The 20428-nt window shown below is 47.3% G+C and overlaps 14 protein-coding genes and 1 non-coding gene across 15 annotated transcripts; 6 read left to right on the top strand and 9 right to left on the bottom strand.

The window, feature by feature from the left end:
• Nucleotides 1-434: 434 nt before the first annotated feature.
• On the top strand, nucleotides 435-1318 carry lambdaTry. Its single transcript, XM_017171895.3, has one exon. The coding sequence runs from the start codon at nucleotides 437-439 to the stop codon at nucleotides 1262-1264; it is 828 nt and encodes a 275-aa protein (XP_017027384.1). The 5' UTR covers nucleotides 435-436; the 3' UTR covers nucleotides 1265-1318.
• A 185-nt stretch (nucleotides 1319-1503) lies between these two features.
• On the bottom strand, nucleotides 1504-5825 carry LOC108077906 (transmembrane protease serine 9-like). Its single transcript, XM_070284387.1, has 2 exons — nucleotides 4891-5825; nucleotides 1504-2485 (listed from the first exon to the last, which is right to left on the bottom strand). Exons 1-2 carry the CDS (start codon nucleotides 5672-5674, stop codon nucleotides 1596-1598), a joined length of 1674 nt encoding a protein of 557 aa, XP_070140488.1. The 5' UTR covers nucleotides 5675-5825; the 3' UTR covers nucleotides 1504-1595.
• zetaTry (zetaTrypsin) lies at nucleotides 3120-4090 on the bottom strand. Its single transcript, XM_017171893.3, has one exon. It carries the CDS (start codon nucleotides 4063-4065, stop codon nucleotides 3211-3213), a length of 855 nt encoding a protein of 284 aa, XP_017027382.1. The 5' UTR covers nucleotides 4066-4090; the 3' UTR covers nucleotides 3120-3210.
• Nucleotides 5826-6225: 400 nt separating the features above from the next.
• thetaTry (thetaTrypsin) lies at nucleotides 6226-7055 on the bottom strand. The gene has a single exon (XM_017171896.2). The coding sequence runs from the start codon at nucleotides 7042-7044 to the stop codon at nucleotides 6247-6249; it is 798 nt and encodes a 265-aa protein (XP_017027385.1). The 5' UTR covers nucleotides 7045-7055; the 3' UTR covers nucleotides 6226-6246.
• Nucleotides 7056-8558: 1503 nt separating this feature from the next.
• alphaTry (alphaTrypsin) lies at nucleotides 8559-9420 on the bottom strand. The gene has a single exon (XM_017171859.2). It carries the CDS (start codon nucleotides 9382-9384, stop codon nucleotides 8614-8616), a length of 771 nt encoding a protein of 256 aa, XP_017027348.1. The 5' UTR covers nucleotides 9385-9420; the 3' UTR covers nucleotides 8559-8613.
• Nucleotides 9421-9515: 95 nt separating this feature from the next.
• Nucleotides 9516-10363, bottom strand: epsilonTry (epsilonTrypsin). The gene has a single exon (XM_017171860.2). The coding sequence runs from the start codon at nucleotides 10335-10337 to the stop codon at nucleotides 9567-9569; it is 771 nt and encodes a 256-aa protein (XP_017027349.1). The 5' UTR covers nucleotides 10338-10363; the 3' UTR covers nucleotides 9516-9566.
• Nucleotides 10364-10624: 261 nt separating this feature from the next.
• Nucleotides 10625-11452, top strand: LOC108078190 (trypsin beta). Its single transcript, XM_017171858.3, has one exon. It carries the CDS (start codon nucleotides 10647-10649, stop codon nucleotides 11415-11417), a length of 771 nt encoding a protein of 256 aa, XP_017027347.1. The 5' UTR covers nucleotides 10625-10646; the 3' UTR covers nucleotides 11418-11452.
• Nucleotides 11453-12811: 1359 nt separating this feature from the next.
• LOC108078326 (trypsin alpha) lies at nucleotides 12812-13629 on the top strand. Its single transcript, XM_017172125.3, has one exon. It carries the CDS (start codon nucleotides 12818-12820, stop codon nucleotides 13586-13588), a length of 771 nt encoding a protein of 256 aa, XP_017027614.1. The 5' UTR covers nucleotides 12812-12817; the 3' UTR covers nucleotides 13589-13629.
• LOC108078330 (coiled-coil domain-containing protein 103) lies at nucleotides 13619-14045 on the bottom strand. Its single transcript, XM_017172128.3, has 2 exons — nucleotides 13818-14045; nucleotides 13619-13759 (listed from the first exon to the last, which is right to left on the bottom strand). Exons 1-2 carry the CDS (start codon nucleotides 13961-13963, stop codon nucleotides 13660-13662), a joined length of 246 nt encoding a protein of 81 aa, XP_017027617.1. The 5' UTR covers nucleotides 13964-14045; the 3' UTR covers nucleotides 13619-13659.
• Nucleotides 14046-14180: 135 nt separating this feature from the next.
• Nucleotides 14181-15014, top strand: iotaTry (iotaTrypsin). The gene has a single exon (XM_017172126.3). The coding sequence runs from the start codon at nucleotides 14199-14201 to the stop codon at nucleotides 14964-14966; it is 768 nt and encodes a 255-aa protein (XP_017027615.1). The 5' UTR covers nucleotides 14181-14198; the 3' UTR covers nucleotides 14967-15014.
• Nucleotides 15015-15035: 21 nt separating this feature from the next.
• TRNASTOP-UCA (transfer RNA opal suppressor (anticodon UCA)) lies at nucleotides 15036-15122 on the bottom strand. Its single transcript has one exon. It is a non-coding gene; the product is annotated as a tRNA-Sec (tRNA).
• A 265-nt stretch (nucleotides 15123-15387) lies between these two features.
• On the bottom strand, nucleotides 15388-16477 carry LOC108078328 (death-associated protein 1). Its single transcript, XM_017172127.2, has 4 exons — nucleotides 16354-16477; nucleotides 16224-16291; nucleotides 15799-15887; nucleotides 15388-15730 (listed from the first exon to the last, which is right to left on the bottom strand). The coding sequence occupies exons 2-4, from the start codon at nucleotides 16267-16269 to the stop codon at nucleotides 15575-15577; spliced, it is 291 nt and encodes a 96-aa protein (XP_017027616.1). The 5' UTR covers nucleotides 16270-16291; nucleotides 16354-16477; the 3' UTR covers nucleotides 15388-15574.
• Nucleotides 16478-16988: 511 nt separating this feature from the next.
• Nucleotides 16989-17809, bottom strand: ix (mediator complex subunit intersex). Its single transcript, XM_017172026.3, has one exon. The coding sequence runs from the start codon at nucleotides 17636-17638 to the stop codon at nucleotides 17078-17080; it is 561 nt and encodes a 186-aa protein (XP_017027515.1). The 5' UTR covers nucleotides 17639-17809; the 3' UTR covers nucleotides 16989-17077.
• Nucleotides 17810-17948: 139 nt separating this feature from the next.
• Nucleotides 17949-19019, top strand: san (Probable N-acetyltransferase san). Its single transcript, XM_017172025.3, has 3 exons — nucleotides 17949-18099; nucleotides 18222-18545; nucleotides 18623-19019. The coding sequence occupies exons 1-3, from the start codon at nucleotides 18092-18094 to the stop codon at nucleotides 18852-18854; spliced, it is 564 nt and encodes a 187-aa protein (XP_017027514.1). The 5' UTR covers nucleotides 17949-18091; the 3' UTR covers nucleotides 18855-19019.
• Nucleotides 19020-19041: 22 nt separating this feature from the next.
• Gr47b (Gustatory receptor 47b) lies at nucleotides 19042-20423 on the top strand. The gene is made up of 3 exons (XM_017172020.3): nucleotides 19042-19992; nucleotides 20060-20221; nucleotides 20283-20423. The coding sequence occupies exons 1-3, from the start codon at nucleotides 19042-19044 to the stop codon at nucleotides 20421-20423; spliced, it is 1254 nt and encodes a 417-aa protein (XP_017027509.1).
• Nucleotides 20424-20428: the final 5 nt, after the last annotated feature.

Here is a 20428-nt window from a genome sequence, read left to right as displayed (position 1 = left end):
ATTGGTGCAGAAATGAACGGTTGCTTCTGATTTGTCAGTTTTTGTAACAATTTCTTAAAAGTACTTCTTTATTTAATTAAACATTTTTATTATGGCTAAAATGTTTCTGTTAAAATTCCTTAAAAATACTTCCTAATTTAGTTAAAATCTATTTTTTGGCTAAAAGGCTTAATCTTTCCTTAAAATATTACTATCAGCTCCAGAATTTCCCTAGAAATAAATTTCTCAGGGAAAAGCCCAGTAGTAACTCCTATTTGTTGCCTAGATTTATGACCTCCCCCGTTGTGCATGTCTTTTTCCTGATTACAGCGACTATCGTTAGATTTTGTTAGATTACCGCGTATTGGTCTATCCAACCGCAATCTACACCTGCTCGATAAGGCGAAGTCTATAAATCCACGCATGGCTTGGCTTTCGCCTTCAGTTTCCTCCGAAAATGTCACGGATTTTGGTCGTTTTTCTCGTGCTGGGCGCTGTTTGCAGCAGCTCCCTGGCGGATCCTCTCTATCGTAACTCCGAGGATGTGCAAATCCCTCAGCTGGATGGACGCATTGTCGGTGGCCAGGATACCAACATCACTCACTATCCTCACCAGATCTCCATGAGACTTAGGGGCAACCACAGATGCGGTGGCAGCATTTATAATGCTCACACCATCATCAGTGCTTCCCATTGTGTGAACACCCTGACCACCGTGGAGAACCTGACCATTGTGGCTGGTTCCTCCAACATCTGGTTCCCCACAGGACCACAGCAGGAGCTGCCCGTGCGCGAAATCATCATGCATCCCAAGTACAGGTCCTTGAACAACGACTACGATGCGGCCATTTTGATTGTGGACGGCGAATTCGTGTTCAATGAGGCAGTTCAGCCCATTAAGCTGGCCAAGGAGCGTCCGGAGCATGATACACCAGTGATAGTGACTGGCTGGGGCACCACCAGCGAGGGTGGCGTCATCTCCGATGTCCTGCAGGAGGTCAGCGTCAATGTGGTGGAGAACACGAAGTGCAAGAGCTCTTATCCTATCCTACTGACCGGCCGAATGCTTTGCGCTGGTGTCACTGGCGGCGGCAAGGATGCTTGCCAGGGTGATTCTGGTGGTCCACTGATCTACAATAATGAACTCCTGGGCATTGTCTCTTGGGGAACTGGCTGTGCTCGCGAAAAGTATCCCGGAGTGTATTGCTCTGTGCCCGATGTTTTTGATTGGATTGTGGAGGCCTCTGCCGCTTACGATTATGTGGGCAAAGTAGATTTCCTGTAAACTTTATAATTTTTATAGACAATATAAGTATGGGAAGAATCAACACCAATGTTACTTATTGTCTTTGAAAATCCATGGGATGTTTGGGATAGTCTTAGACCTCGTAGTTCACTTAATCCCCTGAAAAACTTATTAGACTTTCCTTATTCCCCTTCCACTCTTAGAGGTTTAAAACCCAAAAATTACATAAGGAGATAAGCACTAGCAAGCATGATATAGCCATTGATAAAACATCTATATATTGTTTGTTTGATTACGGTTTTTTATTGTATTCCATTAGGTAGCTCTATCCGGAAAGATAGCGTATCAATTGCCTTTGAAATTCCTTTATTTATTGCGCTCCACCGGCGGCAATTATTTCTTCGATCCAAGCCAAAAAACTGGCCACGTAGGTATATACCGTGGGATAGTTGGGTCGGGCACAACCACGTCCCCAGGACACCAGTCCCACAAGCTGATTATCAATGACCAGAGGCCCACCAGTATCACCTTGGCAGGCATCGCTGCCTCCTTCGGTCACATAACCCGCACAGATCATCCGCTCAGTGACCTCACCGGCACCATAGATCTCGTTGCACTGCTCGGTGCCGACCACCGGCACTTGGGTTTGCTCTAGATTATTGCTGGAGGGACCCCACTCCTCGCGATAGCCCCAACCGGCCACGGTGGCCAGGCGACCCACTGCCGGACGCTCCGGCCGGATGCCGACCTTGCTGATGCCAAAGTGGCTGAGGTTCAGGGGAGTGTCCAAGAAGAGTACTCCGATATCATAGTCAGCGGTGTAGTAGTCAAAGTTCTTGTGATGCGTCCAATTGGCCACGGGGTAGATGATGCCATCGGGTCCGGTGCGGGTATTGGCGCCCACGACAGCCAGCAGCTTGGTCTCCGCCGCCAGGTTGTGCAGGCACTGGGCAGCGGTGAGGAGTACATGCTCCGAGTATATGACACCGGCACACTCGTGCTTGTAGCTATCCTCCACATCGCGACGGTAGCGCAGGGAGACTATATACGGATGACGGGCCACGTCCACTGTGGTGCCATTGATAATCCTGGGCTGTGGTTGCACAGAGCCCTCGGAGGATACTCCAATGGCCAGGACCAGTAGCAGCAGGAACGGCATTATAAGCTGAGGCTGTGGGATGCACATGGTCACTGCTGATTCCGTCGATTTGTCCGGGCGAGAGGTTCGTATCAAACTGATTACAGGTCTCGATTTGGCACCTTTTGCCGTTTGAGGCATTCAGTGATTAGCTTAATGACCGGTCCTCGAGATAGCTAGAAGTATAAACAGGGTACAACCAAGATATGGGGTGCCAGTGGACGGACTATGTTCAGTTAATCTCCAAGTATCCAATGCTTGCTTGCTCTTAGGTTTTATAATTTGTTTAAAAATAAGTCAAGGTTTTTAAGGGAGACTTTAAGAGATTTTTATTTTGTTTTTAAGGTTGATTTTTCAAGGAATATGTTTCCTTTTCATGTGAACTTTTTTTAAAAATTAGTCAAGGTTTTTAAGAGAATTTTTAACAGATTTATTATACGTTTTCTAGGTTAGTTTTTCAAAGAACATGAAGCCTTGTCTAGTGAACTTTAGTTAGATTGATTAGAAAAACCTGAGACTTACCCAAAAGGTATGATTACCCTCACCTTTGGTCCACTCTAATTGTTTTTCTTGACCAAAACTAAGCCTACTTCTGGGGCTTTTCCTAAAAACCCCTACCTTCAGCCGCCTAAATCCATTTCAACTTCAGTTCTAGATTTCTTGGAAGTTAACTAATCTCAAATCCACCTGTCCAAGGTTGATCTAATCTCCAGTATACACCGATTACGCCCTGGGAAAAACTTATAACATCAAACGCTTGGTTTTAGGGAAAGCCCCAAGGCACGTGGTTGCAAAAACCCATTTATTTACAGAAATCGAACAAATTCACAAATAATTAAAATATACCTTAGAGCGCTGGTCGGTTGACATCAATCCAAGACCTGAGCTCGGCCACATTGGCATAGACTCCGGGATAATCAGCCAGAGCGCACCTGTTGCCCCAGGATACCACTCCATACAGCTGATCCCGTACAACCAACGGACCACCAGAGTCACCCTGGCAGGCATCCGCACCGCCCACACCGCGCTTGCCGGCACACAACATTTCCTTGGTAATCTGATAGGTCTCATCCCCAAAGTCCTCGTAATCCTGATTACAAACCTCATTGCTCACTATGGGGACATCGACGGCCAGGAGAACGTCGGAGGCCGTACCGCCGGAGGAGGTGGTTCCCCAGCCGCTGATCTTGCTTATGGCTCCCGGTAGCGGTGGCTCCGAAGCCAACTGAATGGCCTTGATGGTGAAGTTGTTCAGGGGCAGCGGAGGATCCAGGATGAGCAGCGCCACATCGTTGTTGTAGGCCGCTCCAGAGAAGTAACCCTCGTGCATGATGATCTCCTTCACGGAGGTGATGACGCCATCCGATCCGGTGCGGTAATTGCTACCGGCCACCACCTTGTACTGACTGGGCACCGTTCCAATGACGCAGTGCGCCGCCGTTAGCACCTCGTTGCTGGAGATAATGGAACCACCGCAGCGATGCGAGTAAGCATTCTGCGGCGTGGTGATGCCCTTGTATCTCAGCGAGATCTGATACGGACACTGAGCAATATCGGTGACATAGCCACCAACGATGCGTCCATCAGGGATGTCAATCTTAGCATCCTGATCCTCCTGAAGGGGCAAACCACGAACCGTGGTGGTGGCCACCAGGCAGCAGATGAGACAAGCGGAAAGGTAAACCAACCAGGAAGGCGACATATCGAGGACTGAGGGCTATAACTGCTTGGACGGTCACTACAAGGCTTATCTAACGGTCTACACCGACTATAAAGACCATAAATTTTATTCTGGATACGCTCGGTCATTCGCAACAACTAGTGATTAGGATTTATAGTTAATAACACTAACCAGCAGGGTTTGGGGATGGATTTGGAAGGTATTTTTCGGGAGGTAAAGGGATTATTATGTCACCAAGCGAAGATCCTTTGATTTGCCTAAAACATTTCTTGGGTTTTTGTTTCTTCTGGGTTTTTAAGAATTCTAAAATTCTAAAGAATTCTAAAGAATATTGCATAGAAATAAAAAAAAAACAGTCAAGATTCTAGGAGTAGAAAAAAAATATATAAAATTATATTACTTTATTTAAATTATTTCTTTTAGGTTAAAAACAATTATCCTAAGGCACTCTTTGTTACTACAGGATAACCTTAATTACCATGATATTTTATTGTTTAGTCTTTTTGGTAACGTTTAAAGTTTTTCAATCCTTTTAAGTCTGAACTTGACACCAGACACAGTCATAAAAATTTTAATGACGCCTGGAATACAAAGTACAAAATTCGATAACTGCAGTTTATTTGTAATAAAGGCAATGCAGACAGGAAATAGGTTAGACTGTTCTAAAATATAACATTAAAATACATGTTAGTTAAGTATTTATATATAAACTTTATTCAATTTTATAATATCATACATGAAAAACGATAAGTGAAGCCCGCTTTCAGCTATGTAAATGTTCAAACAGCTAAGCTTCTCGATTTTAAATCGATTTTTTTGCTTAAAAATATATTGTTTATTTCTAATTAGTGTTCGTTATCCATTCATTGAAGTAGGCCACGTTCGCATAAACTCCTGGATAGTTGGGACGTGCACAACCCTCGCCCCAGGAAACAATGCCAGCGAGCTTGCCATTAACCACCAGAGGTCCACCGGAGTCTCCTTGACAGGCATCCCTGCCGCCCGCCGAAACACCGGCACAGATCATGGCCTCACTAATGGGTCTCCAGTAGTAGGCTTCCTGGCACTTGGCAGAGTCCACAATTGGAACAGTGACCTGCTGCAGCTGATTGGAGGAGCGACCACCCTCGGTAGTGTAACCCCAACCACTAATAGTGGCCGTGGCACCCACTTTCGGTTCCTCAGTGGACAACTCAATGGCCTCCATGGCGGCATAGGTAGCCAAGGGCAAAGAAGGAGTAACCTTTACCAAAGCTATATCGTTATCGGTGGTGGTGGCGTTGTACAGTTCATGGGGTATCAGTTTCTCCACTCGCACTACTACGCCATCCATGCTGCCAATATTATCCGAACCCGCTACGACCAGAAAATTCTCCGCCAGACGATTGTACACACAATGGGCGGCAGTAACAATGGTATCCTTGTCCAGGATGCAGCCGCCACAGGTTTGGGCATAGGCACTAGAGTTGGAACTGCGTCGGCGCAACTGCACCACATACTTTGTGTAGAAACTGGAAGTGTCTGATCCACCCACAATCCTTCCATTGAGATCTGTTTGGGGATGAGCTTCCACGCCGAGCAGGAGGAGCAGGAGCAGGCCCGCGATAATCGGTAGCAGAACTTTGTTCATTTCGTTGTTCGATCAGTGACTAAATCGTTTGTGTTTGAAAGTCTGAAAATAGCGAGAAGCTTTGGCCATATCTTGAATTGGTCAATAAATTGTTTCAGGTCTAATGCGACCGATAAGATGGGCAATACGAAAGCGGTGATAGGGCTCAGTAAGCTTGAAAGAAGACCTTGTGCTGACTCAGAGGAATAACATTTTTTATGGATGAGGATTTGGATTTAAAAAATATAAAAATAATAATAGATTAAAATAAAATAAAAATTACATACAAATTTTAAAATTTTCTACATGGCTACTTTTCTTTTAAACAATTATATATTTTTACTTTAACAGAACCCATAATTTACCTTGTAGATACATCTTGTTCTTATAGATACATCTTAGAAAGATTTTAAATCCCCTTAAAATGAAAGAATTTCATGGAAAGCTTTAACATAATAGCCCAATCTTCCATAAAATCCCCATAAATATGCAGTAACCTCTATAATTTCACCTAAAAACCGTAAATACAGAATAAATCATTATAAAAATGTTATTTTAAAAAACCCCAAAAGTATGCATACTCAACCTCAAATTTATTGCAATATCTTAGATGCTTCTACAATCCATTCTCGCAAATTTGGGACATCGGAATACACGCCAGGCAAACCATCCGAGGCACAGGCATAGCCCCAGGATACAATGCCCACCAGGGTGTTAGTGCCCACCACCAATGGACCTCCCGAGTCGCCCTGGCAGGCATCCTTCTTCTTTTCATATGCACACACCATGCTCTTGTAGATGATATCGCCATACTTGAAGGCATCCGAGCCGCAGGTACGCCAGTCCACAATGCTTACATATACCTCCTGGAGCACCTTGGGCAGAGTCATGCACCAGAAATAGCATTTGGCACCCCAGCCAGTGACCACGGCAGTGGTTCCCGTTGCCGGTGTCTCCTTGGCCAGTTCCACATAGCGAATGTCAGCGGTTTCCTGAACTTTTTCAGCCAGTTTCAGGATGCCAACATCATTCTCCATGGTCTGGGAGCTGTAGTTCTCGTTGTAGGTCAAGTTCCGGACTCCAACTAGGATACCTCCCTCATTGTACAGGGTGGAACCGAGACGAACAAACACCTTGGTGGCCTTTCTGCCCACCAGGCAATGGGCAGCCGTTACCACGGTTTCATTGTCCAGCAAGCTGCCACCGCAAAAATGGGAGCCACTCTTGGTCTGCAGCGAAACCTGATAGGGATGGGCAGCGATCGTTGTGTCCTCACCCCCCACAATGCGACCTTCATGCTCGAAGGGATCGCCTTGGGTTGCCCCAATGGTTCCAGCCCAGGCCGAAGCCACAGTTAGGGAAACTAGAGTGGCAAAAAGAAATACTCGCATTCTGCAGACAGAAAACTAAGGCATTCAACGAGGTATGACCAGTATTTATAAGCTCCGACGACGTCCAAGTGGACAACTGACAGCTGACACTATCGGGGTCAATCTTTTGAGCCAGGGAATTAGCATACTCTGTGCCTCGAAGGCTCTACTACCTATCAGCTCCATGATCCCGCCAGCCTTATCAATCAAGGCATTCGCTATCGTGTCAGAGAGTCGGAAGTCTGCACTTGAACAGGTGTTAATAGATATAGTCATGGGTATCTACGGATTTCACCATGAGTATTGCATAAGGCACTCCTCTAGTATTTCTATATAATTTCCATGAACTGGAATGCCAAGGCAGTGACCTGGAATTCCCAAAAACTACCCTATTTAATGGTTCATAAAAAAAATACTATAAACCTAAAAGGAATAAGATGCGTAACGCATGACTAGCTGGGAATACCCTTGATTCCAAAAGTAAGGGGTGCCTTTAAACCACAATGGCGAATATCATTCGCAAATATCAATGAAGTTCAGGCACTTTAAATTAATTTTGATAACAAAATTGTTTTCTAAACAACATTATCAGCTGGCAAAGAATACGAGATAAGGGTCTAAATAGTTGTTGTTTCTGTTTTTTTGGCAAATATTATGGATCACTTTCGACCTCTTACTATCGATTCATAAAACGCAGTTCTACAAGTCACGGTTCAGTCTGTGAAACATTCGATTTCCTTTTGGCCAAAAATCAATTCAATCTTATCTGAAGCGCCCTTATGTGTAGTAATTAATCTTAAGGCACCTGTCTCCGAGCCATCAGCACCTCAACTTATCAATGGAGAAGATGGAGTGGAACTCTGGCCACGCGATGCACTCGAACCAGCCGAAGATTAGATACATCGTCGCGTCTCAGCAAATGTTTACCCTCATGCCCATTGCCACTTGAGACCTTTGAAAATCACTCCAAGTCTCATGCGAAATCATGCGAAATCATTTAAAATCACGGAAGGCAGGAAGAGTACCCTTCAGCCCTTGAAAAGATACCAGGCAGTGACGTTGGGCCGATGAGAGGTGCGATAAGGGTTTACGGTTAGATTTATCTAATGTAAACATCCAGAATAGGTAATAAATGAAGCAACAATTTGCACTTCTCTTTGAGTTACGAAGATCCAAGACTTTTATGGGAAGGAAAGACAATATGTTGATAATGACATAAGGGTTTGGTATCGTCATGGAACCAATGAATCTTGATTTAATTAAACTTTCTCTGGAAACAACGAAAAAAAGACCAGACTTTAATATTTAAAAAAAGGAAACTAGAACAGTTCTAGTTTAAACCATGTTGGAAAAATATTTGAAAACTTAAGTAAACTATTTAAGAAGCATCATCATTGATGGAATTTTGGTTTACTAACAGAAAAGAGTTTCTATTAATTCCTACTAGTTCCAATTAGGAAACATCTTTAAGATATTTTCTCTATAAACTCACTTCCCTAAGACCCCCCCTACTCTATCCAATAAATATCCAGATATTATGTTCTGTAATCCAACGTTTTATTCAATAAAATTGACATCCAACCTACGGACTTAAATGTTGTTAGCAGCGCTAACCACCCAAGAGCGGAGGACAGCCACATCGGCGTAGACTCCAGGGTAGTTGGCATAAGCGCAACCGTATCCCCAGGAGACAACACCCACAAGGACGCCACCGGAGACCAGAGGGCCACCGGAGTCACCCTGGCAGGAGTCCTTGCCGCTGGAGTAGGCACAGATCATGGTGGACCTGATCTGGCTGCCATATCCGTAGGTGGAGGAAGCACACTGCGACTGGCTCACGATCTTCAGGTTCACGTACTGCAGCTGGCTGGGAATGGAGCTGGAGCCGGAGGACTGAGTGCCCCAGCCGGAAACGGTAGCGGCGGCTCCATTGGCGGGGTTGTAGGTAGCCAGGGAGATGGCCTTGACGGAGGAGCTGAAGCTCAGACTGGAGCTGAGACGGATCACGGCGATGTCGTTGACCATGGTGTTGGCGTTGTAGCCCTCGTGGTTGCGGAAAGCGGCCACGCTGACCAGGCTGCCGCCAGAGCTCCAGTAGCTGGATCCAGCGCGGACCTTCAGGGACGAGGCGGACACGGACTGCAGGCAGTGAGCGGCGGTCACAATGATCTTGTTGGAGTAGATGGATCCACCGCAAGAGTGGCCACCGTTACGCTGCAGGGAGATCTGCCAGGGGAAGCTGGTGATGGTGGTAGCGGAACCTCCGACGATGCGGCCATCCAGCTGGGGCAGGAGACCCTCGGGGATGGTGCCTCCCAGGGCGCAGGCCACGGCGGACAAAAGGATCACGAACTTGAGCATGGTGAGCTGTGCTGGTAAGTGCTTGCTTACATGCCGCCGCCGGAAGCTTTTATACCAATGGTAGGGGTGTTATCTACCTCCAAGGGTTTACAACTGCGTCGTAATTTGGACAACAAAAAGAGCGACACAAGTGCTGATTCAATTGATTTTATTTCAAGTGCTAAGTGCTTTGATTGCACTGTTTACAGATCGCGGGCGGTATCCTCGATCCAAGAGTGGAAGTGGGCAACATCGGCATACACTCCGGGATAACGGTCATCAGCACAGCCATAGCCCCAGGACACAACACCGACCAGGCGGTCGCCGGAGACCAGCGGGCCGCCGGAGTCACCCTGGCAGGCATCCTTGTGGGCAGCGTAGGCGCAGATCATAGTGTCCTTGATCTTGGAGCCATAACCGAACTCGTCGGAGCGGCAACGATCCACATCGACGATCTTCAGGTCAACGGCCAACAGGTGGTCGGGAATGGTACTGCCACCGGACTCGGTGGTGCCCCAGCCAGAGACAACAGCGGTGGCACCCTCACGGGGATTGGAGTCGGCAATGCGGATCTCGCGGATGGTGGAGCGCAGGCTCAGGTCGGACTCCAGGCGGATGATAGCAATGTCGTTGACCATGGTGCGGGCATTGTAGCCCTCGTGGTTGCGGAATGTGCGGACGGAGTGCACACTGCCGCCGGAGCGCCAGTAGGTGCTGCCGACGCGCACCTTCAGGTCCTTGGCCTCAATAGACTGCAGGCAGTGGGCAGCGGTGATGACGATGTCGTGGGAGTAGATGGAGCCGCCGCAGAAGTGGGAACCACTGCGCTGCAGCGAAACCTGGTAGGGATGGGCCTCGATGGTGGTCTCGTAGCCGCCGACGATGCGTCCGTCCAGCTGGGGAACCATGCCATCGGGAATGGTGCCAGCCAGAGCGCAGGCCACAACGGAGAGGAGTACCGCGAATCGCAACATGTTAATCGATTGTATGCTGATCCACGGATCAGGATCCCTTATATACGCCACTCCCCTGAGAGCGGTAATTCCCCTCCGATAGTCCGTGATAGCTCCAGCATAAGTCTTGCGTGACGCAAGTTCGCTGAGATACGGCCCGCCAGCGATACCAAGAACCAATCAGCTTATCGCTTCACGTCCACTCCACACACCTCTAAAGGCGTTATCTAGCTCTGCCCGGAGGGATCTCGCTTCCCCGGTCGGATGGGGAGATAGTGCGACCCTTATAAAAGCGCCACCACTCGGAGGTGGATTCATTGGATCCTCACCATGCTGAAGTTCGTGATCTTGTTGTCTGCCGTTGCCTGCGCCCTGGGTGGCACTATCCCAGAGGGACTCCTGCCCCAGCTGGATGGCCGCATCGTTGGAGGTACCGCTACCACCATCGCCAGCTTCCCCTGGCAGATCTCCCTGCAGCGTAACGGTGGCCACTCTTGCGGTGGATCCATCTACTCCAACAAGATCATTGTGACCGCCGCTCACTGCCTGCAGTCCGTGTCCGCCTCGTCCCTGAAGGTCCGCGCTGGATCCAGCTACTGGAGCTCTGGCGGCAGCCTGGTCAGCGTGGCCGCTTTCCGCAACCACGAGGGCTACAACGCCAACACCATGGTCAACGACATCGCCGTGATCCGTCTCAGCTCCAGTCTGAGCTACAGCTCCAACATCAGGGCCATCGGTCTGGCTAGCTCCAACCCCGCCAACGGCGCTGCTGCCTCCGTCTCCGGCTGGGGCACCCAGTCTTCCGGCTCCAGCTCCATCCCCAGCCAGCTGCAGTACGTCAACGTGAACATCGTCAGTCAGTCCGTCTGCGCCTCGTCCGCCTACTCGTATGGTAGCCAGATCAGGTCCACCATGATCTGCGCTGCTGCCAGCGGCAAGGACGCCTGCCAGGGTGACTCCGGTGGCCCTCTGGTCTCCGGTGGAAACCTTGTCGGTGTTGTCTCCTGGGGAATCGGTTGCGCCTACTCCAACTACCCCGGAGTTTACGCCTCTGTGGCTGATCTCCGTTCCTGGGTGGTCAGCGCAGCTAGCAACGTTTAAACGAAAAACTAAATAAATCAAACTTTCTGAACATACATACCTCTCCGCTGGCCTTTTTGTTTAGAAAATATAATCATGGATTGTTTTGGAAAATAATAGTAACGTTTTATATCTCACTAAAATGGTGGTTTATATCATAATGATAATATTGGAGGAAAGCTGAACTATGAAAATGTTATAACTAAGATGAATAATTTGAATTTCGAAGTGGTGGGCCACTTAAATTATAATTATAAAAAAAGAAAAAATTAAATTAAATTAATATAAAACATTGAGAAAAGCTAAAAGGAAAAAATATATATTTTCGTACCAAGTATTCATAGGGTAACGTGGTTATAATAACTTAATGCCACCCAAAAATGTATGCAAAAGGTATATAGGGACTTCTCTGGTCCTGTTATAACTACATAATCTTGATCAGAATTACCGCCAAGTCCGTGTAAAAACCTGCAATACAAATATATATATACATGGAGTTCGTTTGAAAGTTAAGAACTCTTAAACAATAGATATCAAATAGGTGCGTTTGTTTTATTGAAAATGAAGGTAACGTCGTAAAGGTAATTAACATAAGAGTTATTAGACAGTAGTTTCCTAGAAAAATGTGTCTTTATTTGGCTTTCAACAATTTCCAATTAATGAAATATTTCAGAAATAATATGATTTTTTTTTATTTTACAGTAATAAAATATGGCCATACCTTAAAGTATTTAAAAATATGTCGAGAAACGGAAAAGTTATAATTTCTAAAAATTTCCCGATATATTATATATAGTCGTCTTATTTTCATGAAGTTCAAATCGAAATTCTAGACTGACAAAAAATAGCCATATCTTAGAGTACATGAAAGCATGAAAGTATGTTGAAACACGGCAAAATTATTATTTGTTTTCTAAACGTTTTCTGATTGTTGATTGGCAGCTATAAGATATAGGCATCCTATCCGGCCCGTTCTGACATATGTATATAGTTTGCGAGAGACGGACATAAGGACAAAGGGACAAGGCTAGATCGACTCCGCTGTTGATGCTGACAACAATATATACACACTTTATAGGGTCGGATATGACACCTTCACAGCGTTGCAAACTTTTGACTAAAATTTTAGTACCCTGCAAAGGTACATATAATGATAGTAAATCAAATGCACGTCGGTCAAGTGCTTTTATTTATAAGCAATGCTAAATAAAGTATCCCGATTACGTCTCACAATATTTTTTATAAATAATCTTCGCGATACCTATCAGCGAAGGAGTATCTGCCCGGTCACTTCACCTGACATTTTTTGGGTTTTCCACACGATAAAAACAATTGAAAACGCTGATTAATTCCCCCAGGAAGATATGGATTCCGTATAAAAGGGGTGCCGGGTTCAGTGGGAAACTCATTGGATTCGCACCATGCTGAAGTTCGTGATCTTGTTGTCTGCCGTTGCCTGCGCCCTGGGAGGCACCATCCCCGAGGGTCTCCTGCCCCAGCTGGATGGCCGCATCGTTGGAGGTACCGCCACCACCATCGCCAGCTTCCCCTGGCAGATCTCCCTGCAGCGCAGTGGTTCCCACTCCTGCGGTGGCTCCATCTACTCCGCCAACATCATTGTGACCGCCGCTCACTGCCTGCAGTCCGTGTCCGCCTCGTCCCTGAAGGTCCGCGCTGGATCCACCTACTGGAGCTCTGGCGGCAGCCTGGTCAGCGTGGCTGCTTTCCGCAACCACGAGGGCTACAACGCCAACACCATGGTCAACGACATCGCCGTGATCCGTCTTAGCTCCAGTCTGAGCCTCAGCTCCAACATCAAGGCCATCGGTCTGGCTAGCTCTGCTCCCGCCAACGGCGCTGCTGCCTCCGTCTCCGGCTGGGGCACCACGTCCTATGGATCCAGCTCCATTCCCTCCACTCTGCAGTATGTCAACGTGAACATAGTCAGCCAGTCTGCTTGCGCCTCATCCACTTACGGATACGGCAGCGAGATCAAGTCCACCATGATCTGCGCTGCTTCCAGCGGCAAGGATGCCTGCCAGGGTGACTCTGGTGGCCCTCTGGTCTCCGGTGGCGTCCTTGTTGGTGTCGTTTCCTGGGGATACGGTTGTGCTTATGCCAACTACCCTGGAGTCTACGCCGATGTGGCTGTCCTCCGGTCCTGGGTGGTCAGCGCCGCTAGCAACATTTAAGCGAAACCTTGCAAAGTAAAACAAACTTGCTAAATATTATACACTGCTGGCGTCTTTATTTTGGGTTATCATCAATCACGGGCGGCCGAGTTCCACAGCCGGTTCTTTGTGTTGGCATTGGCCTTGTCGCTCCTGGTCACGGGACGAAGATGTGCCGCGTCTACCACGTCCCTAAAAGTTAGCAAGTCACTTGTAATGTCTGATGGCTAGTGGCCTTGGTAATGCTTACTTGAACTCCTCATAGCTCTGGGTGTTGTACACAGCCCTCAGCTTGGCATCATTGCGGAGCTGGTAGAGTTCGCCATCGCGAATGCACTGGAGGCAGTTCTCCCGCAGCCGAATAAGCTCCTCCGGAGTTATCTTCCACTCCTCCATGATGCACAATAATCGATTGTTTTCTGTTGATTTCGCTTTGAGTTCCGTTGCCTGGGTAACTACTTGGTTGTTCTATCGCCGGGTGGAGTGTAGAACAGGCCAAAGCTACTTGATAGAGTCTATTGCCGGCGATAAGCACCCATTAGCCGGCGATTAACTTTTACTGCCCTTCGAGGCGACCCGCCATGTATGGCTTTCATGCTCAGGTGCTGGCAGTTTGCACTTGGCTTTCGGAATGACTGTTTACGGAGTACTGTTCGTCCTTCTATTCCTCGGAGCGGTGGTGGCGGCGACACCTGTTGAGACCAATGGCCGGATTATGGGTGGACAGGATCAGGTTATTCGAAACGCGCCCTGGCAGGTGTCCATCCAAATCTGTGCGCGTCACGAGTGCGGTGGCGTCATCTACAGCAAGGAGATTGTCATCACAGCCGGTCACTGTCTGCACGAGAAATCCGTAACCCTGATTAAGGTGCGTGTTGGGGCGGAGCACCACAACTACGGCGGAACCTTGGTGCCCGTGGCGGCCTACAAGGTTCATGAGCAGTTTGAGACTCGCTTCCTGCACTACGACATTGCTGTGCTGCGTTTGTCCACGCCCCTCACCTTTGGCCTCTCCATCAGAGCAATAAACCTGGCCAGGGAGAGTCCTGCCAGTGGCACGACTGCCACGGTAACGGGATGGGGCTATACGGAAGTAGGAGCCCTTGCTGACAACCTCCAAACGGTCAAGCTGTCAATCATCGATCGTGGAGAGTGCGCCTCGGATGAATATGGCTACGGCTGGGATTTTGTGGGAGAGGAAACAATTTGCACTGCAAACACCGTGGATGGAGGAGGAGATGCCTGTACCGGAGACTCAGGCGGTCCTTTGGTGGCCAATCACCTGCTGGTGGGCATTGTATCCTGGGGCTACAGGTGCGGCGAGGTCAACTACCCCGGCGTCTATGCCGATGTGGCCGTGCTGCGGCCCTGGATAGTTAAGGCCGCCAATGCCATATAGCGAAATTTGAGAAAATAAAACAAAAGCACATTTAATACAAAGGAAAAAGTATTTAAATTTTAAGGAAATCGCCCCCCAGGTGGAATCGAACCACTTCGACGCTAATCGACTACGGATTTGAAGTCCGCACCCCGGACCACCGAAGCTCAGTGGGGCAACATAGAGCAAACAGGTTCTCCTATTTAAATGCCAGCTCTGAGGAATAAGAGCTTGGGAATTATAAGAGCGTTCGACGTAGAGATCTTGGTTTTTTATCAGAAGATAACGTGAGATTCCTTCTGTGAAGAGGAACAACAAACTTCTTTCTATCAAGTCAAATTCTTATCTCAATAATAAGATTTCTTCTTTTGATGCTGCAAAGAAAAATCACATGAGAATTATACTTAACTTAGTCTTAATTCAAGTTCACAAAAACATAACATTCCTACAAAAAGGTTTAGTTTTTATTACAAAATATTAACTTGAAAAGCATCAAAATTCAGTTATGGAATGCAATTGCAAAATGTAATATATAAAGTATATATATAAATCAAATACCATTGAGAACATGGAGGAGAATATTTCAGCAAAAGATCAAGGATTTGGGTTTGAAGTATTCACAAGCCGCATCACTTGCGTGGCTGCTGGATGTGGTTAAGGGGCTTCTGCTGCACAGCAGCCGGCGGCTTGTGCGAGTGGGCCACCTGAGCGGAGGCGGGCGTAAAGTCCGTGTTGCCCTTAACGGGAGCACCGCTCACCGAGCCGGAGTTTACGGCCACGGGTTGCTGTTGGGGATTTAATGAAGATAGAAGTGAATATCTAAAAGGATTTATAAATGTCTCATGTCACTCACTGTGAGTCCAGTGCAATCCTCGGCATCCTTGGGCGCACGCTCAGCTGTGGGAGCCTTGTGCTGCACAATCCTCATGCCGCCCGCCTTCACTGTAAATCAGGCGAAAGAAAGCCAAATTAGAAGTCGAACTGCATCTGACGTCAGCACAAATTTCGAAATCTTTTTTTGGACGCAATAGATGTGCGCCTATGCGTGTGTGTGTGCGAGCCCGGGTTGTTTGTTTACTTATCAGCTTTGGACGAAACAGGTTAAAATACTGATAAGGCCGTAGATATTGTGGCCATTGATACGAATTGCTGCATTATTAATTGCCAGCAAGGCAAATAAGTACCTCCCAGCCTTACAATTGGATTTATTTGGGCAAAAACAAAAACATGCCCCCGAGCACGAACTCACACGCATACCAATGCAATAAGTGCACTTACGTGCAGGTGGGTGGCCAGCCACAAGATTCGGTTGCTCATCTGCCATTTTCACTAGGTTCTTTTATAAACTACAAGGGGAAAACCACAATTAAATAATTAAATTACACACTGCTGACTTTCTGACACTTACCGCTTGCTTTTGTTGTAAATAAATGCCGCTGTTTTGCTTTTGCGTTCTAATTGTGACACGTACGCTATCGATATCGATATGCATCGATAGCCGATGGCAGTGCTGCCGGACTGCGTCAAATCTTATTTAAAATGAAGTTTAAATTATTTAAGAATTGGATATACATAGTGTTTTAATGACCCTTATTTATTTAGTATTAAATAATAATTGCATTTAACAGATCTGTATTAGAAAACACGATCCTTAATTTGGACTACCGCTTCATAGGTGTCCCACAACTTCTTTGTTTAGGCGGCACTGGATCAATATTGAGAACGATATCATTGTAATAGTAGATTCCTTTCGGTATGGAACATGGCTAAAACATGCCGGGAAAATTCGTGTTCACTCCATACTTTAAGGTATCGTTGGCATAGTGCCAGTAGTTCCTCACAGCATCGCAAGAATGTAGATCAGAGGTGCCGAAGGGCAAAGCAAACGTAAACAACTTTACTATTATTACAAGGTAGATAAAATTGGTATTTAAATTATTTAGTTAAATAATATCACGAATATATTGTGTAATCCGTGAGTTATTATAAAGTTCCACACTTTTCAAGCCCCATTTAACTCTACATGTAATATAAATCCGTTAATTGCTTATATATCATCTATATTTATCACTATTCGTACATCTTAACTTGGTAAATAATAAAATCTAACTAAATAATAATCACTACAACTATCAATCAGCCTGCGAGATGTTCTGTGCGGCGCTAATCAGGGTATCATGGATGTCCTTAGCCGACTGGACATGCACCCGTACGGTATTCAGATAGGTTGGGTACGGAATGGGTCCAGCATTCTCCGGCATGAAGCTCTCCATGCGCATGGGTGTCACAGGGCCGGGCAGGTAATGGTTGGACGAGTTCTGCTGCTGCAGGCACTGCATTGCCGTCTTCAAATGGATTTCGATCTGGTCGCAGCAGGCGTAAAAGTCCTCCAGGTGCTTGTCAAAGCGCGGGACATGGTGGGCTCCGGTGTCCCGCTTGAGGTTATCCGCCAGATTGTTCTGCTGCAGCGTGAAGGCACTGGATCGGATGGTGAGGAACATGGACTCCCGCAGCGGTCCGAGCAGGGTTTTCACTCTGGAAATGTTGTCCAGTTTCTCGGCCTGCTGCATCGGCTGCGGTTGTTGTTGCTGCTGGTGCTGCACGGGCACCGGTGCTCCGGAGGGCGAGGACTGCATCTGCACCTGCATCATCTGTGGGCCCGCCATGGGCATCATGTTCATGTTGGGATTCATTATTCGCTTGCAATTTGACAATTAATAATTTACACAGCAAAGTTGGTTGATTTTTTCTTTTAACAAAAGTCGTTATCGGCTGCAATCGATATCGATAATGAGCGAAAGCAACACGGCCTATCGGAACCAGTGCTGGCAATTTTGCTAAGAAAAAGGCTGTTTGCGACGGACTGTATATATTGGCAAAACATTTAAATTAAGCAATTTTTCTTTATATTTTGGAATTAAATATTATTATAAAAAGGTTATAGTTTTTAAATTGACTTAAAATTAAAAATAATCCGTTTCCCGCCTACATTCTCTCAATTATAAAAATCAGCTAAAACTGACAGGAAAATAGCTGATTTGGCAGCCCTGATTCAGAACAGCTGTGGCGCCTAAAACACATTTTTCTATTAGAATTAACCAGGCGCAGGGCGCGTTGCTAAAACCGTAAGAAACTGAATAAACATCATGACCAGGTGAGTAGTGTAGTGCCCCCTCGCCGGCAAACTGTCTGCCCAGGAGCTGCTGCGGCGTATCATAACCTTAAACTAAAACTGGCGCTTGGTTGCACTTGCACCCTTGTACCCCCAACCCGCAGGAACAGCATCGAACTGGGCGATGTGACGCCGCATAACATCAAGCAGCTGAAAAAGCTCAATACAGTTGTCTTTCCGGTCTCCTACAACGACAAGTTCTACGTGGATGTCCTGGAGGCCGGCGAGCTAGCCAAATTGGCCTATTACAATGACATTGTCGTCGGCGCCGTCTGCTGTCGCGTTGATACCACCGAGAACCAGCGTCGGCTATATATCATGACCCTGGGTTGCCTGTCGCCGTACCGTCGCCTGGGCATCGGCACCGTTATGTTCGAGCACATCCTGAACTTTGCCGAGAAGGATGGAAACTTTGATAGCATTTTTCTGTAAGAAATCATTGGGAAAAATATGCTTTATTTTATTAGAAAATATAATTATATATATAATTAATTGCTTTTTATAGGCACGTCCAGATCAACAATGATGGAGCCATCGAGTTCTACAAGAAATTTGGCTTCGAGATTGTAGACACCAAGGAGCAGTACTATAAGCGCATCGAGCCAGCGGACGCCCATGTCCTGCAGAAGGCGCTGCGACGCACTGCCGCCGCAACCAATGCCAACAACTCCGCCACCAGCAACAATACCGCCAACTCCAATGCCCGCAGTAAAGCACGCCAGTTCACGTTTGTGTGAGAGGACGACAAGCTTCGAATTCAAATGGTGTGACCAGTGAGAGACGGCCAAAACGATGTATTCAATTAGTCCGATCATATCTATGTGTAATCAATATTAATGAACCACCCCTGCGAGGGAATAAATAGCTCTGTACGGCGCTCTGGCCAGTCCAAATTCCAAAAAGTTGATTTCAAGCACACATAGGATGCAGCACGACGACGGCTTTGTCTACTGCTACGGGAATCTGTACGGCCTGCTGCTGTACTGGGGCTTAATCACGTTTCGGGTGCAGAGTCCTGGCCAAGGTGGAGCCGCCTTCACCAGGTGGACAGTAGTCTATGCCCTGCTGACCCGCCTTCTGACGGTATCCTGTTTCCTGGGCAGCGTTTTTGTTAAGTTGAGGGATCCAGAGATGGCGGCAGCCATGTTTGGTCACCTTACGCCGTTGGTCAAGGCGATCTTCACTTGGGAGTGCCTCAGCTGCTCCATCACCTACGTGGAATATTGTCTGTCGATGGATGCACAGAGGCGGAGGCACTTGCGTCTCGTCGCCGGCCTGCAAGAGTTCGATCGGATCGTTTCGCAGCAGTTTCCTCGGGTTAAGTGGAACTACCAACGCACCCGATGGAAGTATTGGTATGGCACCGTGATCGTGGGCTTCTGTTTCTTCTCCTTCACAATTTCCCTGATCTTTGACACGGCGCGTTGCACCTGCGGCATCCCATCCACCTTGCTGATGGCCTTCACCTACACCCTGCTGACGAGTTCGGTGGGACTGGTGGGATTCGTTCACATTGGCATCATGGACTTTTTGCGCCTGCGCATGCGACTGATGCAGAAGCTCCTGCAGCAATTGTATCAAGAGGGTGACGGTGCTGGTCAGCGGGAGCGGCACGAGCGGATTGCCCATCTGTTCGTCATGTCCAAGCGCTGCTGTGAACTTCTCGCGGAGCTGAATGGTGTCTTTGGATTTGCCGCCGCCGCTGGTATCTTCTACGACTTTACGATTATGACCTGCTTCGTGTATGTGATCTGCCAGAAACTGCTCAGCCGGGAGTCGTGGGACCTGGAATACACATTCATGCTGCTCCACGTAGCCATACATTCCTATAAGGTAATCATCACCAGCGCCTATGGTTATTTGCTGCAGCGAGAGGTGGGTTTGATGGATATGCAGGACTGTGCCAGCTGCAATTAAATGGTTTCTACTAAATCCTTAACAGAAGCGCAATTGCCTGCACATGCTGGGCAACTATGCCAGCCACTTTCCCGGCCAGAATGTGGCCCGGCAGCAGACGGAAGACTTTCAGCACTGGCACATGCACAATCGTCAGGCGGCTCTGGTGGGCAGCAGTATTCACCTCAATATATCTACTATTTACCTGGTGAGAGGGAAACAGAGAGATCGGTATATGGTGACAACTTTTATTCCTCCCTTTCTGGCAGGTATACAATGGCATGGCGAACTATGTGATTATCCTGGTGCAGTTGCTATTCCAGCAGCTGCAGATCAAGGAGCGTCAGCATAGCTTGGGCAGGGATGTGGACATTGTGGGTCATATCGGTCCCATTACTCACATGGATTAAAATAT

Source organism: Drosophila kikkawai, chromosome 2R (genome assembly GCF_030179895.1).
Source record: "Drosophila kikkawai strain 14028-0561.14 chromosome 2R, DkikHiC1v2, whole genome shotgun sequence".
Lineage (NCBI taxonomy): Eukaryota > Metazoa > Arthropoda > Insecta > Diptera > Drosophilidae > Drosophila > Drosophila kikkawai.
This window is presented reverse-complemented; position numbering and strand designations above follow the sequence as displayed.

Coding starts and splice junctions, on each gene's coding strand:
- lambdaTry (XM_017171895.3), top strand. CDS start 437: ATGTCACGGATTTTGGTCGTTTTTCTCGTGCTGGGCGCTGTTTGCAGC.
- zetaTry (XM_017171893.3), bottom strand. CDS start 4,065: ATGTCGCCTTCCTGGTTGGTTTACCTTTCCGCTTGTCTCATCTGCTGC.
- LOC108077906 (XM_070284387.1), bottom strand. CDS start 5,674: ATGAACAAAGTTCTGCTACCGATTATCGCGGGCCTGCTCCTGCTCCTC. Junction 2,486..4,890: donor TGAATGGATAACGAACACTA/ATTAGAAATAAA, acceptor AAACGGCAAAAG/GTGCCAAATCGAGACCTGTA.
- thetaTry (XM_017171896.2), bottom strand. CDS start 7,044: ATGCGAGTATTTCTTTTTGCCACTCTAGTTTCCCTAACTGTGGCTTCG.
- alphaTry (XM_017171859.2), bottom strand. CDS start 9,384: ATGCTCAAGTTCGTGATCCTTTTGTCCGCCGTGGCCTGCGCCCTGGGA.
- epsilonTry (XM_017171860.2), bottom strand. CDS start 10,337: ATGTTGCGATTCGCGGTACTCCTCTCCGTTGTGGCCTGCGCTCTGGCT.
- LOC108078190 (XM_017171858.3), top strand. CDS start 10,647: ATGCTGAAGTTCGTGATCTTGTTGTCTGCCGTTGCCTGCGCCCTGGGT.
- LOC108078326 (XM_017172125.3), top strand. CDS start 12,818: ATGCTGAAGTTCGTGATCTTGTTGTCTGCCGTTGCCTGCGCCCTGGGA.
- LOC108078330 (XM_017172128.3), bottom strand. CDS start 13,963: ATGGAGGAGTGGAAGATAACTCCGGAGGAGCTTATTCGGCTGCGGGAG. Junction 13,760..13,817: donor CAGAGCTATGAGGAGTTCAA/GTAAGCATTACC, acceptor GCTAACTTTTAG/GGACGTGGTAGACGCGGCAC.
- iotaTry (XM_017172126.3), top strand. CDS start 14,199: ATGACTGTTTACGGAGTACTGTTCGTCCTTCTATTCCTCGGAGCGGTG.
- LOC108078328 (XM_017172127.2), bottom strand. CDS start 16,269: ATGGCAGATGAGCAACCGAATCTTGTGGCTGGCCACCCACCTGCAC. Junction 15,888..16,223: donor GGCTGGCCACCCACCTGCAC/GTAAGTGCACTT, acceptor CCTGATTTACAG/TGAAGGCGGGCGGCATGAGG. Junction 15,731..15,798: donor AGGATTGCACTGGACTCACA/GTGAGTGACATG, acceptor AATCCCCAACAG/CAACCCGTGGCCGTAAACTC.
- ix (XM_017172026.3), bottom strand. CDS start 17,638: ATGAATCCCAACATGAACATGATGCCCATGGCGGGCCCACAGATGATG.
- san (XM_017172025.3), top strand. Junction 18,546..18,622: donor AACTTTGATAGCATTTTTCT/GTAAGAAATCAT, acceptor TGCTTTTTATAG/GCACGTCCAGATCAACAATG.
- Gr47b (XM_017172020.3), top strand. CDS start 19,042: ATGCAGCACGACGACGGCTTTGTCTACTGCTACGGGAATCTGTACGGC. Junction 19,993..20,059: donor GTTATTTGCTGCAGCGAGAG/GTGGGTTTGATG, acceptor AATCCTTAACAG/AAGCGCAATTGCCTGCACAT. Junction 20,222..20,282: donor ATATATCTACTATTTACCTG/GTGAGAGGGAAA, acceptor CCTTTCTGGCAG/GTATACAATGGCATGGCGAA.